This window comes from Elephas maximus, chromosome 7 (assembly GCF_024166365.1).
Source record: "Elephas maximus indicus isolate mEleMax1 chromosome 7, mEleMax1 primary haplotype, whole genome shotgun sequence".
NCBI classification, from domain to species: Eukaryota; Metazoa; Chordata; class Mammalia; order Proboscidea; family Elephantidae; genus Elephas; species Elephas maximus.
In genome coordinates, this window is record NC_064825.1 from 124,356,547 (window position 1) to 124,374,696 (window position 18,150).

At 50.5% G+C, this 18,150-nt stretch overlaps 1 protein-coding gene across 1 annotated transcript in view; it reads right to left on the reverse strand.

Moving 5' to 3' along the window:
- Nucleotides 1-924: 924 nt before the first annotated feature.
- The window catches only part of VWCE (von Willebrand factor C and EGF domains), a 35,519-nt gene continuing 18,293 nt past the window's right edge, over nucleotides 925-18,150 (reverse strand). The window contains exons 10-20 of the mRNA XM_049889754.1: nucleotides 15,972-16,054; nucleotides 13,868-13,955; nucleotides 11,292-11,377; nucleotides 9,796-9,913; nucleotides 9,131-9,216; nucleotides 7,288-7,384; nucleotides 5,112-5,194; nucleotides 3,165-3,255; nucleotides 3,002-3,084; nucleotides 2,369-2,459; nucleotides 925-1,893 (exon numbers count right to left, since the gene is read on the reverse strand). Coding sequence (XP_049745711.1) covers nucleotides 1,253-1,893; nucleotides 2,369-2,459; nucleotides 3,002-3,084; nucleotides 3,165-3,255; nucleotides 5,112-5,194; nucleotides 7,288-7,384; nucleotides 9,131-9,216; nucleotides 9,796-9,913; nucleotides 11,292-11,377; nucleotides 13,868-13,955; nucleotides 15,972-16,054 — 1,547 coding nt within the window. The 3' untranslated portion in view covers nucleotides 925-1,252. The remainder of the gene's footprint in view (nucleotides 1,894-2,368; nucleotides 2,460-3,001; nucleotides 3,085-3,164; nucleotides 3,256-5,111; nucleotides 5,195-7,287; nucleotides 7,385-9,130; nucleotides 9,217-9,795; nucleotides 9,914-11,291; nucleotides 11,378-13,867; nucleotides 13,956-15,971; nucleotides 16,055-18,150) is intronic.

The window sequence follows — 18,150 nt, forward strand, 5'->3', positions numbered from 1 at the left end:
TCCCAAGAGCATGCCCTAAGAAACCCTCCCTCTTAAGGAAGCTAACCTGCAGAGCCATCTCTCCTCCATCTCTTCCCTTCTTACCTGGGAAGCCCCCTGTGATGGTTCATTTTATGTGTCAACTTGGCTAGGCTATAGTTTCTGAGGGTTTGGCCAAATACTAGTCTACTTGCTGTTCCATAATGTAATGCACCAATCAGTTTAAAGGGGAGCTCCTTAGAGTGTATTCTGCCTCCAGAGGATAAATAGCTCTTTTGGCAGAACTTACTCTCTTTCTCAAGTCTGCATTCTTCCCATCGCCTGATCTACAGATCCTGGAATGCAAGCCTCTAGGAGTCTCCAGCTTCCTATCCGATCTACGGACTTTGGACTTGCCAGTCCCACTACCACGTGAACCAATCCTTTGAAGTAAAGCACATACTCACGTGCAAATCCATTGTTGTTGAGTTGATTCCATCTCATAACAACCCTACAGGACAGAGTAGAACTGCCCCATAGGGTTTCCAAAGAGTGGCTGGTGGATTCAAACTGCTGACCATTTGGTTAGTAGCCAACTGTTTAACAACTGTGCCACCAGGCTTCACATAAATATATACAGAACCAGATAGATATCTGGTTCTGTTTCTCTAGAGAACCCTGACTAAGACACTGTCCAACACTGAGAGGCAGGCCAGCAGGTGCCTACATGAGACCCCTCCCAACCTAGACCGTTTCGTGTGGGATTCAGGGCTCCTCCTGGGTTCCAAGCTGGAGTTTCTCCCAAGCTGGGGGGCTGAGATGGGGAACTGGCTTACCACATGTGGGCTTGGGGTAAAGTTTTCCCACCTTCCCAGAGGCAAGAAGTGAATGAGCAGGGCAGCCTGGGAGAAACGGAGGTGACCTTTAATTGCGAGACCTCAGGTAAGAATGCATGACGGCAGGTGACACAGTCGCAGGGGAACCCCTAGCCCTATCTGACTCTCCCCAGGAAGAAGGAGGCCCGGCAGCCGCCAGCTTTTCTGCAAAAATCACACCAACCGTGGTCCAGGGAGGGTACTGACCACGAAGAACACAGTTTGCTCAATTCTCATACCACGCTCGAAATGCTTCTTGGGAACAGGCTACATCTGGCCTAGGTGGGCTCCTCCACTCCCACAGGAGCCCTGCAGGAATGAGCACTGGCATCACCAGCCAGGTTCGCCCCAGAGCCGCCTGCATGCCTGCTGGGCCGCTGGCAGTTTCCTCTGTCCGTCTTCCGGAAATTGAGACCTGCTTACACAGTGGACTCCTTCTCCCTTGAGGTTGTGGGTTTTTGGGGGGTGGGGCCGGTGGTGGCTGTGAGGGCCGCAGAGAGTCTGGAGGTGGGGGAGAGTCTGCGAGGCCTGAAGGAGGTCACAGGGCCCTCTGAGGGGCTGGGGGCGATCGTGGAAAGTGATGATGCTTCATTCAGGGTGGTAGCAGGCAGGGAAGGCCGCCTGGATGTGGTCCGGGCCTCGGAGGCTGAGGAGAGCTCAGGCATAATTGGAGGTGGCCAAGGAACCCCTGGAGAGGCTAGAGGTAGAGTGTGGGTTCCCGGAGGGATGGAGGGCCCTGAGGAGGACTCAGGGGGCTGGGAGTCCCTGGGCTCCCCTGGGATTATTTCTCCTGGCCCCAAAGGGGCTAAGCGCGAGGCCTGGGCTCCTGAGCGGCTTGTAGGTGAAGTCCGCATATTTGACAAGTTCATTCTTAAGAGGAGCTGGAAGAGAGGGAGTGCTGGCCTCTGAGATGACACTGTTGGGGGCCCCAGGCAGGTGGTGCAGTTGACAGAACTCAGGGGGCCCTCCATGTCCTCGTGGGGGCTCCGGACAGCTTTGCCGAACCCCACATTTCCATGAGGGCGAAGCCTTGGTCTTTCCTCCAGAAGGAACAGGGACTCTAGAGTGTGGAGAAAGGTGGGGGAAGCAGGCTGCACAATGTTTCACCCCAGGGCTGAGGTGGCCCTGGATAAGCTGCACTGGGGACAGATGCCCAGCTGTCCTCTGAGGGGCCACAGCACACCTGGTGAGCACAAAGCAGCTCCTGCGTCCAGGGAGAGGAGACCGGAAAGGAACCATGAACAAGGGGAGGCCCTTCCAGCTATTTACTGTGTGACCTTGGGCAAGTCACATAACTCCTCTGGGCCTTCATTTCCTCATCTGTAAAACGGGCATAAAAATAACGACCACGTGGGGATGCTCTGAGGATCAAATGGGAGTGGAATGACACTCGCTGTGTGACCTTGAGCAGGCCCCGTTCCCTCTCTGAGCCTGGTTTTCTCACATCCAGCCCTTGACAACCTCTAGGTTTCTGGGAAGAAAAGCAAAGTAGAAGAAGACAATGGTGAAACCCAAGGACCCTGGGGCCCACTTACCTCGGCAGGAGGAGCAGCAGTCCCCGGGGCGCGTAGGGGGGTCTGCACAGCCCTGACGACAGGGGACCTTCTCACAGCTCACTTCTCCCAGCTGGCAAAGTGGAAGGACACACAGAAGCACATACGTGAGGAAGCCCAGAGCATCGCACCTGCTCAGACCAGCAGCAGGACTCCCAGACAGATCCTGGGACAGAGGTAGTGTGCCTCAGTCCCTACCTGAACCACAAGTGAAGCCAAACGTAACAGGACTACCTTAAAGAAACCACTTCTCTGCACTCTGGACTTCCAGGAAGAGGGAGAATACTGTCAAAAGCAAAGATATTCTAGCAGGTAATGTGAGGTTAAGAACAGCTGGAGAAGGACAGGTTCATGTTGGCCAATGATTAATGCGCTCAGCTGCTAACCAAGAGGCTGGAGGTTTGTGTCCACCCAGAGGTGCATCGGAAGAAAGGCCTGGCAATCTGCTTCCAAAAAATCAGCCACTGAAAACCCTATGCAGCATAGTTCTGCTCTGACACACATGGGATCGCCATGAGCCAATCAACTCAATAGCAACTGGCTTTCTTTTTTTAAGGGGCTCTACATTTTGCAAAGGGACAAAAGGCAAAAGTGGCCATCCCCAGGCCAGCTTACCTGGCAGGTGCACTGGGTGCAAGGCTCATCATCCAAGGTGAACACCTGCCCATTCGCCACCTTCCTTCCCTCGTAGTTGCAGTCTGTGGGGGCAGAAGAGACAGAGCCCGTGAGAACCACACCACAAGGGAGCCTCAGGCGTGGGGCAGCTGGTCCCACTCACCTTGGCACACTGGGCAGCACTCCCCGTCAGGGTGGAAAGGGTAGGTGCACGTGATGGGGCAGTCCAAGGGCGAGCAGGCCACCGAACCCAGCTGCAGGACAGAGAAAACACACAGGCCCTTCATTTGGGGCGGCTGATGGGATGCTCAGGAAGACACAGGTCGTGAAGTCACTGAGTGCCCATCAGAGCCACCAAGGTTGGAGGGACACCCACAGTAGGTGGGGAGTTCTCTTGGTGGGGTCTGTCTTCTTGCTAGAATGTAGCCTCTACAAAAACAAGGGCCTGGCCTCTTGTCCCCCTATAAGCTGCTGGCCATGGACCTCATCTGCCAACAGGCACCTGGTAAACCAGTCTACCAACTGCCCTGGAAAGGGGAGCAGTAAAAACAGAGGAAAGAGAGACCCAGACACCAAAGCTCCCAATGCACATGGCCATGATATGAGCACAGCACACGCACGGGGGTCACTCAGAGGCCAAGGGATGTCAACTCCGTGTTTCTCAATCTTTCTGTAGACCTTGTCTCTTTACGCACCTGCATCCAGCAGGAGCTCACTGCAGCACAGAAAACCACTCCGCGCTTGCAACCACTGCCGGCAAAGAAGCTTCACCGAGCATTAAACACTTTCAGCAATAAGGACTTTTTTTTGTTTGTTTTCCAAATACTAAATTATTCTCTAACCTGCTTTTTCAGACTGAGAGGCTATATGGCTTAGGGGTAAAAAGGGTGCCTCCCAGAGTCGGAATACTAGGCTTCGTCTCTTGACACTTCAACTAACTAGTTGTAGGATCTTTAGTGGAATCCTTCAGTGGCACCAATAGTTAAGCCCTCAACTACTAACCAAGAGGTCAGTGGTTTGAACCCACCCAGAGGCACCTTGGAAGACAGGTCTGGCAATCTGCTTCTGAAAGGTCACGGCCTCAAAAATGCTATGGAGCAGTTCTACTCTGCACACATGGGGTGGCCACGAGTTGGACTCAACTCAACAGCAGCTAACAACAACAACAGGATCTTGAGCAAATTATTTTGTCTCTCTGTGCCTTGATTTTTCTCATCTAGAAGATGGAAGTGATGGTGGTAACAGCCTCATAGAACTCTTCGCGTGCAATGACAGTTAATGAATGTAAAGGGCTGCGAACAATGACAGGCATGAGAGCTTGATAACGTGAGTCTATTAAAGAGATTCTGATACAGAATAGAATTTCAAATTCTCACAGAATCCAGACTTTCTGGAGCCACAGAGGCTGGATGAACCCCCAAAACTATGGTCCAAAGATAATCTTTAAACCTTCCACCAAAAATATCTCCTAACGTATTCTTCAAACTATAGTTTAGCTTAACTGGTAAAGAATGTCTACCCTGAGCATTATGTTCTTTTAAGAACTATCTACATGAGATTAAAGTGACAAGAGCAACTCGAAAGGTTAGATAGGAACCTTAGGGAGCAGTGAGTTTATGTTAATGAGGGAGAAACAATTCAGAAAAGGAGGATGAGAATGGTTGCCCAACTCAAAGAATGTAATCAACGTCACTGAATTGTACCTGTAGAAACTGTTGAATTGGTGTATGTTCTGCTGTCTATATTCTCAACAACAACAACAAATTCAACAAATTATTGAAAAGAAAAAAAAAAAGATTCTGTTACAGACTCCTGGGCCTGGGCTCCCCTCCTCCACCATCAGTGACGATCCTGGGGGCCACACTTTATACTATGAGCAGCCCTTCATGACTCTCCTGGTGACCAGGCAGACTTTTGCCAGCCAGGGTTAGAAATATTTATCTGGCCCTGGCTAACGATCTGCCCTGGGCAGGGCTGAATGGAGCTGGCTTTCACCATGAACCAGATGCGACCCTGCTCTCAGAGGCTCTGATCTGGCCTCTGGGGCTCAGGAGTGGATGTTGGTCCCCGGAGGGTTTCTGCAGACAGAGTCAGGCTGTGTAGTCCGTACCAGGCAGATGCAGCTCAGGCAGGGGTCCAGCACAGACAGGAAGGTCTCGTTGTTGTAGAAGATTCTGCCCATGTAGGTGCAGCCTGCCAGGGAGAACACACGGTGAGCACCAGTCAGGAGGGTGATGGGAGGCCAGGTGCCCTGACAGGGCAAAGGTCCGAGGCTTATCTGGATAGCAAGGGTCAGGCCATTGCCTCCCCAGAGCAGGGTGAGGGAAGTGGCAAAGCACATGTCTGAATTGGGTGCTGACTTTTTTTTGCACCAAATTCAGCAAAGGGATCAAGTGAATGTGGGAAAACCTGGGAACGGTTGTCTTCTCCTGGCCTTCTGGATTCTTGGCCTAGCAAGGGGAGAAGCTTCCTCCTTTACCCCTCAGCAGATGGGATCATGCCCGGGCTTGGGAGACCCCACCCATGTGCACCATGTCCTCTTCCCAGCATCCTCTCTGCTCCTCCCCACTCAGCTAAACCCTGCCAAGGCCCAAGGCCCATCTCACACCCCACCTTCTCCACACATTCCCCACACCACTCCCCTCTCTGCTTCCAGATGTCCCCAGACATTCGACCTTAATGCTACCTTGATGATATTTATCACCTACTGTTCAGGATCCCTGGTGGCGCAGTGGTTAAGTGCTATAGCTGCTAACCAAAAGGTCAGCGGTTCGAATCCAGCAGCCACTTCTTGGAAACCCTATGAGGCAATTCTACTCTGTCCTACAGCCTCGCTCTGAGTCAGAATCAACCTGACGGCAATGGGTTTTTGGTTCAGTACAAAAGGAGCCCTGGTGATGGCGTGGTTAAGCATTCAGCTGCTAACTGAAAGGTCAGTAGTTTGAACCCATCAGCCACTCCGTGGGAGAAAGATGTGGCCATCTGCTTCTGTAAAGATTTACAGCTTTGGAAACTCCAAAGGGCAGTTTTACTCTGTCTAAACCCTGGTGGTGTAGTGGTTAAGAGTTCAACTGCTAACCGAAAGGTTGGCAGTTCGAATCCACCAAGCTCTCCTTGGAAACTCTGTGGGGCAGTTCTACTCTGTCCTATGGGGTTGCTATGAGTCACAATCGACCTGAATGCAACAGGTTTGGTTTTGGTTTGGTTGATAGGGTCGCTATGAGTTGGAATCAGCTTGATGGTAATGGGTTTGATTTGGTTTTGGGGTTCAGTACAAAGGGTGGAGCAAGCAGTTGGAGCTCCACTATTAACTGAAAGGTTGGCAGTTCAAATCCACCCAGCAGTGACACAGAAGAAAGGCCTGGCAATATGCTTCCTAAAGATCACAGCCAAGAAAACCCTAGGGAGCTCAGTCCTACTCTGTAACACATGGGATTGCCATGAATCAGATTGCACTCCACAGCCAAGGGTTTGGTTTGGTTGTTTGGTTCATACGAAAGCAGGTGATGAAACAATAGGGAAGTATTTTATCGAGAAAAAAATGACATATTATAGAGCTACAATATGTTGAGTCCCTGGGTGGTGTAAATGGCTACTACCCTTAGCTGCTAGTCAAAAGGCTGGTGGTTTGGGTCCACCTAGAGGTACCTCAGAAGAAAGGCCTGGAAATCTAGTCCCAGAAAAGCAGCCATTGAAAACCCTGTGGGACACAGTTCTACTGACACACACAGGTTCGCCATGAATTAGAACCGACTTGATAGCAGCTGTTTTTTATTATATGTTGTATATCATCTGTACATGTATCATATTGACAATAGAGATTTCAGTGCCATAACCACAGGTTAACAGTGGTAATGAGCCCTTTCTAATATTTTTTCTTTTGCTTTCTGTATTTTCTAAATTTTCTAAGATAAAATACATTACTTGTGAATTATGGAAAAGGTAAAAAATCACTATTAAAAAACAAAGGATCATTTTTATTTTCTCTAATTGTTTCACAGGTATAGGCCCTTTGTCTTTCCACCTAGGCCGTAGGCACTGAGAATCCTGCTATCAGCTTATAGCACCAGCCAGGGCTGACCTTGGGCAAGCTGCTTTACCTCTCCGAGCCTGTTTTCTCATCTGTAAAATGGGGTTGCCCCACAGGGTTTTTGTGAGGATGAATAAGATAATGCTTGTATGGTGCTTAGCCCAGAGGAGCCTGGTACAAGGTGAGCCTAGATGGGGGCTCCCCTAGCCCCCTGCCATGGGGCACAGGGCCATGCAGTCTCCGGGCAGGGAATTACCTGCTGAACAGTCTGGGCAACACTGTCCAGGAATCCGAATTGGGTGAGGGCAGGAGTCCACACAGTCTGTCCTCTTGCAGCTCACCGAGCCGTCTGCCTGAAGGGAGGGGGAACTTCACCAAGATCCCACCTATGACACCAAGCCCCACTGCCCAGCCCCAGGCCCCCACTCCCACTGGCCTCCCAAAGAAAAGTCAATGCTACAAACTCGTCAAAGCTTGCCCTAAAGGGTGCCACAATGCAGCCAGGAGGTGGCAGTCCCCCAGGAAAGAGGACCGGCTACTGGGGAAAAAGTATGACCCGTCCAGGAAGGCTTTACGCATCGAAGCAGAGTCAGTGGCCTGGTCCCCCGGGAACTTTGGTCTTGCAGCTTTCTGTCCCTCTTGAGCAGCAGCCAAAGGCAAAAATACAACAGGCTGCACCATCACCCCCTCCAAATTCTCTCAGCTTCTCCCTGGAGCCCTGGTTCACCCCAAACCTATGCAGCACCATAAAATCCTATTTTTATAGAAGACGACTCCACCGGAAATGTCTATTTCAGATGACCAAAGTGCCATTCAAGGTTTCTTGTTTTTAACGAATCTAAATGTTTATGAATCTTTTGTGTTACTTTCTTAGAATTTGAGGGCCCTAAATCAGCCATAAAGAAGAAAACAGGCTTCAGGATGTACTTTCCTCCAAATTTAATTCCAGTTAGCCAGGATAGGTTATCCAGCAAGCAAGGTAGGCTTATTTGTGCTTACTTACCAATCTGCAGTGAACAACTTCACGTTTTTTTTTTTACCACATCAAAGATTGCTTGTTGGTTCATTCACTCCTATCAGGGATTATAAATTTGAAAAGAGGCTTTAATTCTCTAGGGAGGTGCTGTGGGGTTGGGAGAGAGACAGATGCCGGCCATACCTAGAAGCAGAATCTTTGATGAGGTGAAAAAATAAGAAATTGTCCTCTACAGATGATCCGGTAAGCAAGGTAAGCACCGTGCTTACCTTGCCTATTGGATAATCTGCCCCTGCCAATTACACACGCTAAAGCATTGTAAGAGTCTGGGGCTTTTTAACAGATGGCACATCACCGGTACTTGAAGGCTGAGCACTAAAGTGCAGACGAGTCACCTGGGAATGAATGTGCAGGTTCTGAGATGGAGGTCTGGGCAGGGGCTTGCAATTCTGCAGGTCTAACAAGTTCCTAGGTATGGCCAGTGTTGCCGGCCCAGGGACCACATTTTGAGCAACAAAGCTCTAAAAGACTTAAAGGACCCCCAGTGGCACAATGGTTACATGTTCAGCTGCTAACTGAAACGCTGGCAGTTTGAACCCACCCAGCCAGTCTGTGAAAGACCTGGCAATCTGCTTCCATGAAGATTACAGCCTAGAAAACCCTATGGGACAGCTCTACTCTGTCACATGGGTGGCTATGAGTTGAAAATCCCGTGATTCATGTTAATGAAGAGAAATGGCAATTTCACAGAAAGCCTGAACAACTGGGCCTGCCCCAGTGCCCTCAGTTACCCATGCTTGAGAAAACCTTCTATGAGGACCCCGCCAACTCCTTAAGCCAGCAGCTCTCGGCACAAGTCAGTGTTTACGCACAATTCTTCAGGCATACTGCCAAGGTCCGTCCTCCTGGAAAATCTACCAAGGACAGAATAAACTGGTCCCGACCTTTACTGCAAAAATGGAACTTAGTAGCGTGGGAGCAAGACTGAGGTCAGGCTGAGGTCCCCAGCTTCGGGAGGGGCAGGGATGCCTGGGGCATCTGTCAGGGGCAGAGGGGTGTCCTCTGGGTGAGGCAGGTGGGGCAGCCAGGTAAAGCAGCTGAAGGCGCGCAGGGTGTCATTCACCTGGCAGATGCATAACTCACAGGGATCACCAGGCGACCAGATCTGTCCAATCGGAAACTCAACCCCATTGTCGTCAAGAGAGCAGCCTGGCCAGGGAACAGTGAGGAGAAAGGACGAGTGGGCAGAGTGCCAAGGAGGGCCCTGAACACCCACTGGACCTGCAGCCTTACCTGCCAGGGAACTGCCAGGCACACACACCTCTGCTCCTGCACACTGTGAGACAGCTCCCGGGGTGTGTACGCAACCACGTGCTGGACCCAGGGGCCGCCCACAGCTGCCTGCCCGGCTCCCTTGTTAGGTGAAGTTTACCTCCAAGCAGGCACCTGGTATACACAGACACACTCACACAAACATGCACTTACACACATACACAGACTCATACACACACAAGCACACACACAGACAGCTCACACATGGGCACAACTCACACACAAACACCCTTTCAGACACACATACATCACACACAGACACACTGATACACACAAACATGTACACACTCACATACAGATGCACCTGACACACAGACACAGACACATACACACGCCCACACACTCACACAGATAGAACCCACACAACCTCAATGGGCAAAGCTCAGCATCCTTCTCACAGGCATCCAGCGCCTGTGTTGGGTGAAGTTCTGGGATGCAGCACTGGGTCGCCCTTACCTGTCATGGGCATGGGCTCCCGGCAGGTGAAGCAGCACTGTCCAGGGCCCAGCCACCATTCCTCACGGGGGCAGTCCAGCTCTGGACATGGCGTGAAGGAACATTCCACCTCCCCATTCTAGAAGAGAGCCAAGGGCACAGGACAGTGAGCCGGGCAGCTTCCCCTGCCCACCCCTGGCCACCTGAGGGCTAAAGAGGAGGCTAATATGCCACCACTCCTCCCCTTTGCCCCCAAGTAAAAGTTACAAATCTCCAGGGGGAGGGACAGGCAAACCCCTCACTGAGGGTTGGGGAGTGAGGCTGGGGGCGGGGAGGGGGGCACTCCAGGAGTTTGCAGGGTTTTGGCTGGGTATCCCAGACCTGCCCTGGCTCCAGACCCCACCACTTGTCACCCTCCATCCAGGCTCCCTGCTTCCATTGCCCCTCCATTCACTCACCCTCTGCAGCCAGAGGACTTGCTCAAACAGCAGCCTGATCACATCACTCCACTGCCCGCCACCCCAAGCAGCTCTGCACAGTCCTGACTCCTGGGCCTGGCCCAGAAGGCCTTTCCCGGCTGAGTTGGAGGCAGAGGCTCAACCCCGACCCCCTTCCCCAAAGTGCTGTCCTTAGCCAATGGGCGCCACCTCCTCCAGAGACACCTGGATGGTTACTTCAACCTCCATTCCCTGGGGGGCAAGGGCAGCATAGCTCATAACTTGTGGATACTGTGGGTGTAACAGCCCTTGCATCTGGACCAGACCTTCTCTGGGTACAGTTCCCACTCCAGGGCTCTCCATGGGATCAGCATGAGGCTGGGCTTCTCCTGAAACCACAGCTTTGTGTTTCTCCCCTTGCCCTTTCCTGCTTGCCTCACTGCTTCTCCTGAGTTGACCGCTTACACTAGGATCCCGTCTCAGGCACTGCTTCCAGGGAACCCAGTCCAAACATGGGGTCTGCCTCCAGCCCCCTCTCTTGCCCGACTCTTCTCTCTTGCATTGTGTTCCAGCCAGGATGGACGCTCCAGTCCTTAGCACCCACCATGCGCCCACTTGCCACCTTCCCCTGGCTCACGCAGTGCTTTCCACCAGGCACAACTCCCTCAGCTCTTCTAGGGCCTGACTGGGCCCTGCATCCTTTAGGTCTCAGCTTAGCATCTCTTCCTCCAAGAAGGCTTCCCTGAAGCCTACAACTGGTGAGGAGTCCCGGTTGCCTGCCCATCACCCACCTAGGAGGTGAGCTCCCCGATAAAGTGGACCGGGGCTGTGTCCCCAGCACAGTGCCAGGCATACAGTAGAGGCTCTATAAAGGCACTGCTGAAGAGTGAACTTCAAGGAGCTGCGGGAAAGCCTTGGTGAACACAGGTCCATTTAGTATCCGTGCTGCCTCAGTCTCCCTTTTGTTGCGTGGCAGCTCCTCTTCTCCTTGTCAAGGCATCCTGGGTAAAGTCCTGTGACCCTACCCTCTCTCTATTCCCCGCCAATTCCAGAAGGGTCCAGGGGCCTCAGCCCTCCTACCTGGCAGACACAGGTGGTGCACTCGTCACCACCCCCACTGAACACAGCGCCATCCGCATACCACCGGCCATGGAAATAGCACCTCACTGTGGAGAAGACAGAGAAGCAGTTCAAAGTCTCTAGGCTGGGGCAACGAGAAAAAAAGGGAAATGAGTTGGGCAAGCTTTGGGCAATTAACATACTTCCACAGCACTCCAAAGCATGGCCCACACCCAAGAACCTAAATCACTCTCCCCGCATACCCTAGACCCCCCAATAGTTGTTACTATTTAAAAACTGACAAGAAACAAATCACACGTAAAACAAGGTCTGCTCTGGGGTGAATTGTGTCCCCCAGAAAGATGTGCTGAAGTCCTAGCCTTCAGTACCTGGGAATGTGACCTTGTTTGGAAATGGGGGTCTTTGAAGATGTCATCAGTTAGCATGAGGTCCTACTGGGGCAGGGCGAGCCCTAATCCGCTACAAGTGGTGTCCTTACAAAAAGAGGGGAAGAGACAAAGACATGGGGGGAGAAGGCCACATGAAGATGGGGAGAGATTGAAGTGATGCTGCTACAAGCCAAGGAATGCCAAGGATTTCCAGGAACCACCAGGAGCTGGGAGAGGCAAGGCAGGATCTTCCCGACAGCCTTCAGAGGGAGCGTGGCCTTGCCTACACTGGATTTCAGACCTCCAGCCTCAGAGCTATGAGAGAATAAATGTCTATTGCTTAAAGCCACACATTTATGGTACTTTGTTATGGGAGCCCCCCAGAAACTGATTCAGGTCCTCAATGAAAAAGGCAGGGACACCCTGAATAACTAAAGATGAAAAGAAAGGAAGAACACCCCGGACACCTAATGCAAAGGTCTGGAACTGACACCACCCCCTGGAGGTTGTGGGGATTTAGTGAGAAAGCCTAAGACCTGAAGACAGTCCCAATGGTAAAAACAGCCTACGACCCGCCCTGTGCCCACCTGAAGTCAGTAAGTACACAGCAGCAGGGCTTTAGTCAGACTGCCCTGGGTTCAAATCCCAGGTATGCAACTAGGGCATGACTTTGGGCAAGATTCTTAAGGTCTCTGTTTTCTTATCTGTACAATGGATTTGATAACAGTACCTATTTTATAATGACAACATTGCCGATTCAAAAAATGTTTAATTAAAAATAATATAACATCTCAGAGGACTCCCTGAGACTATCGTCCTGAGATATGCCATGAACCTTGGACCAAAACTATCCCCTGAGGTCACCTTTTAGCTAAATAACAGATTGGCCCATAAAATAAAAAATATTACCAGCAAGTACTGCACATCTTTAAAACTCATCTAAAAAAAATTTATATGAGAGCAAATGGTCAACAATATAAAGCAAAGATGAAAGGGTTAGGCGACAGGGAAACCAGATTACTGGAAGCGAAAAACCAGAACAGAATTCCTGAGAATGTTGACACACCGTGAAAAATGTCACCAATGTCTCTGAACGATTTGTGCTGTAATTGTTCAATGGGAACCTCATTTGCTGTGTAAACCGTCACCAAAAACACAATAAAATATTATTTAAAAATCATAAGAACATCTAAAAGATAAAAACATATACATATTTAAAAAGAACACCAGCTACACAGCCATAAAGAGAAATGAAGTCCTGAAGCATGCCACGACATGGATGAGCCTTGAAAACATTATGCTGAACAAAAAAAGGCAGTCATAAAAGGATGAATGTTGTATGATCTCACTTGCATGAAATAAACAAATAGATAGAAACCAGATTATTAATGGTTACTAGAAGTGAAGGAGGGGGAAGGGAAAGTTTTTGTTGCAGGGGGACATTGTGGTGGAATATTTTGGAAAAGGATAGTGATAATGGTGGCACGACATGAAAAATGCCATCAATGTCACTGAACTGTAAATGTGGAAGTTGTATTGATAGATGTTTTGATGTACATATTTTCACTACAACTAAAAAAGAAGAACATCGACTTTGAAATCAGGTAGGCTTGAGTTCCAGTTCTGCTTCATTACTAGCTGGTTGTGTGTCTTTGCATAAGTGACTTGACATCTCTGAGCCTCAGTTTCCTCATCAGTAAAATGGGGCAATGAATTGTACTCCCTTAGAAAAGTGCTTAAATGAGGATTAATGAACAAATGGGATCAAGTGCTGGCAAGTACCCTGCACAGCAGCAATGGAGCAGAGAAGTTAGGGAATATTCTTGACAGCCAAGGGGTCATCCCAGGAAAGACAGTCACATTTCTAACAAAGGACCAACTCATTAGTCGGGGTGGGGAGACTGATTCCCGCCTAGAGACCAAGCAATGCCGCAGCTGGACTCAAACCCCTTCCTGCCTGCATTGAAGGGCAGAGGGCACACCTGGCTGTGAGCACAGTCTAGCACCCAGGCCACTGTGCACAGAGTAGGCGCTCAATGTAAACCAGCAATTTGAAATACTTAACTTGATCTGAGTTTCTAAAGCAGAAATCAATCTATCTTTCTTTCTCCTCCACTCATTCCACCCCAACACAGACTGGAAAGACACCCCTTTCTCTCCCCCCACCATTCACACACAAAAACTGAAATTCCCGAGGGAATCTCTTACCTGGAACACAAGTACAGCAATCCGACTCTGGGGGGCTCTGGCAGGGGCCGAGAGGACACTCGGGGGAGATGCAGGACACGTTTCCAGCCTGAGGAGCCAAGAGAGGGCACTGGGTGGTGGGAGGTGGGGGGAGCAGGGAGGTGGCACGAGGCTCTGCTGACCTTCAGGCTCCTTGCCAACCAGTTCATTCTCTATTTTATGCCACACCTAAGGCTTCCAGTCCGAGGCAATGACCACCTAGAGGAAGCCATCTGAGGTCTCTAAAGGCCACCACAGTCACCAGGACAGCTTGCACTGACCCAGTTCCTGGTGCCTACTGTTGTGCTTTAGAACAGCCCACTCTCCAAAATACCCTGTTGCATAAAGGAGGGTAGACGAGAGTAGAACATGCTACCTCCTTTATAAATACAACACGCCTACGTTGCATGGAAAAGTAGAGGGATGAGCCAAAGTAGAATAGGCTACCTCCTTCAGGAACACAAAGTACCTAGATGCATTGTTGCACAGAAAAAGGGAGGGGCAGGTCAGAGCAGAACATGCTGCCTCCTTTATGAACAAAAGGTGCCTAGCCCTCCCTGGCATCTGGAAGAATTCTGAGAATCTAAGAGCAGATTTGACCCCTGCGGGGAGGGAAACTTTTACTAGACGTTCCTGTGCATCTGAGTTTTGACCCAGAGAGCTATATTTCTTATTCAAAGATCGCAGCTAAAAAAATAAATGTAAAAAAATTGAAGTTAAGACAAAAAATAAATAAAAATTAAAAAGAGCACTGGCTTTGGAGCCACCCAGACCTGAGTCCCAGTGTCTGCTCCTCAGTAACGAGCTGTGTGACACTGGGCAAAGTAATATCTCTGAGCCTCAGTTTCCTGTCTCTGAGATGGATTGGAAAGGGCTCGTCACTGGGAAGGTGCCAGGAGATCATCCCACATAGCGCATAGCACATAGTAAAATCTCAAAAAAGTAAGAGCTCAATAAGGAAGCAATCTATACGCCTCCCGATCTTACGCTGCAGCTTCCGCCACTGCTGCTAGACCAGGAGCCATGGTTACAGATGGTCAGAGGGTGATGGCAGGGGTTGGCCGACAGAGCCTGGGCTCTGGACTCGGATAGGCTCGGCTCAAATCCCAGCTCTGCCACCTCCAAGCCTCAGGCTTCTCATCTGTAAAATAGGGATGGCAAAGCTGACCTTGAAAAGCTGCCAGGAGACTCAAGTGCAGAGTAGATGAAAAGCGCAAGCTGTTTCTGGCACGCAGTGGGTGCTCAGAAAAGAACACACACGACAGCACGTGGCAGTACCTGTATACATACTAGTGGTAGCTGTTGTTGTTTGCTGCCATCAAGATGGCCCCCAACTCATGGGGACCCCATGCACAATGGAACGAAAAGCTGCCCGGGCTTGCACCAACCCCATGATCAGTTGTCAGTAGGGCTGCTGTGATTCACTGGCTCATTTTTGTAAGTAGATTGCCAGGCCTTTCTTCCTAATCTGTCTTAGTCTGGAAGCTCCGCTGAAACCTGTTCAGCATCACAGCAACATGCAAGCTTCTGCTGACAAACGGATGGTAGTTGGTGCCTGAGGTGCCTTGGCCAGGAATCGAACCAGGTCTCCTGCATGGAAAATGAGAATTCTACCACTGAACCACTAATGCCTTAGTGTCGACACACAGTAGGTGCTAAATAACTAATCTTGGAGGAGTGCAATCTCCCTAAAGCAAAACACCCTTAACCAGCTGAGTTTGGTAATGGGCCTTCTCCCTTCAGAGTGCCCGTACCTTGATTGAACTGGCAAATAGTTTGCCTGGAGAGAAAAACAGCCTCCTTGGTGGGAAGTTTCCGAGGGATCTCATCCCCTTTCCTCCCTGAACAGATGGCCCCTGTTTGCCTGTTTCCACTCAGCAGAAGCCTCCCTGATGCTCCAAAGACCTGGAGGTTTGACATTTCCCCCAGCCTTTAGATCCTAAAGGTTCTGACCAAAACCCACAATTTGAGAACTCTGCCGCCATTCACCAAGCCCACCCTTAACATTTGCTTGTTTGCCCTTTGCCTAAAACCCCCAAAGGTTAAGAAAACACCCACGAGGCTCTGGGGATCCTGGGACACTTACCAGACAGACACAGACGGTGCAGTTCTCATTGGGAGGGGAAAACACTTCGCCTTCCGTTCGGATGACGCCACTGTGAAAACAGCCTTTGAAAGACAAACAGGAGGTGGAGGCCTCAGGCTCTTCAAAGCAGAGGAAGCCTGAGGGCTCATGGTTTTTCCAGGCATCATGTCCCTTCTCTCCCTGTCCTGGATGCCCCAGAAGTGGTGGACTCAGTGATGTTGAACTGGGTGGTCCCAGGATCCCTGGGGAACCATGCAGGAGATAGCTGCCCAGGGTTAACCGTGGTGGCCCCAGGACAGTTGTAGTCATGTCTGGTAAACCCAGAACAGTCTTGGCAGCCCAGCATTTTAGTCCAATAAGGCAGCACGGTGCCGCGGAAAGGCTGGCTCCTTCCCATTCTTCCAGGCTCTGCTCAGATGGGCTTTCCTGGCCACCCTGGAAGTGAGACCCCACTTTAATCTCTCTCCCATCCATTTCCTTCATAATATTTAAAGGAATTGTCATTATAGATAGTGCTCGTCTGTTTGCATATTTATCATCCATCTGTCCAGTGGAGTGTGTCTATTTAATTCAAGGTGATGAGCCAGCACTTGGGACAGAGCACTCAGTGATGCCTAAAACCTTTAAAACCTAGTCATTGCAGGAACGGAGGCTGGTTCCTAGTGGGGCCAGAATCCCTCTGGTATCTGACAACTCCTGCCTATCTCAGAGGTCACTGTCCTCTCTTACCCTGAATGTTACCACAGCCTCCTCGCTGGCCTCCCAGACCCTGGTCTGCCTGTACAATCTAGGGTGAGCCTTCAAAACTCCAGCTGGGCCGTCTCATGGCCCTTCATGTCCTACAGGCCCTCATGGCAGCTGGCGCCATTGCTCATCCCCTCCTTCTGTAGGCCCCTCCCTCTGCAGACTCAGGCCTTTGCACAGGCAGAGTTTTCTTTCTGCCTTGCCCACTCAGGCCTCACAAGCCCCTTTTCCAGATAAACTCATCCTTCAGGTCTCTGTCTTGACAGTGTTCCCACTGGGAAGCCTTTCTGCCCCTCTCGAGTGGGAGCTATGCATGCCCACCACTTCTGGGGCTCACTCACCCCCTCAGGGCACTGACTGCAGAGCAGCCTATGGCCATTGCCTCCTTCCCTGTCTGTCCTGTCCATCAGACTTGGCACCTTTCATGGGCAAGCACTGTGTCTTGTCTCAGTTATATTCCCAAGACCTGGTCTGTTGTTGGAACCCTGGTGACATAGTTCAAATCCACCAGCCACTCCTTGGAGACCTGATGGGGCAGTTCTACTAAGTCCTATAGGGTCATTATAAGTCAGAATCGACACAACAGCAATGGGTTTTTTTGTTTCTTTCTTAATTTTTTTGTTGATGTTGGTTGTGGTCAAGTTGGCCCCAGACTCATGCATGATAGAATGAAATGCTGCCCGATCTCACACCATCCTGTTGATCGGTTACAGAGAGGACCACTGTGATTCTTAGGGCGTTCACTGGCCGATTTTTGGAAGTAGGTTGCCAGGCCTTTCTTCCTAGTTGTCTTAGTCTGGAAGCTCCACTGAAACCTGTTCAGCATCATAGCAACATGCAAGTCTCCACCGACAGATGGTGGTGGCAGCACTTGAGATACATTGGCTGGGAATCCTACCCAGGTCTCCCACTTGAGAGGCAGGAATTCTATCACCTAGAGCTCAGCTTAAAAACAGACACACACCCCTTCCTGGAGTTTACAGTGTAACAACTGCAGAAATAAATGCAGAATCACAACCATGGTAAGTTCTATAAGGTGGGGATACAATGAGCCTATGAAAATAGAGGCAGGGCTGCAAAAGCTTGGCTGTGGAAATGACAAGTAAACTGAGATATAAAGGAAAAGTAGGCTTTAACAAGACCTAGAGAAGTTTTAGAGAAGTGGGAGAGAGAGCAGTGTGTTCAAAGGCCCTGGGGCAGGAGAGGAAGCAACGGCAAGGAGGGAAGACCCGGCGATCAAGATGGAGACAGTGAGGGTAGAGAGTGTGTAGAGCCAAACCCACAAAGCTTTGTAGGGCCCTGTTGTGTAACCTTTAGCAGCTTCAGCCTCCCTGAGAGCCCCTTGGAAATGCAGACTCTCAGGCCCCACCCAGGCCTACTGAATGAGAATCTCAGTGGTTCCACAGCATGGGAAAATCGAGGAGCTTTGTGGAGG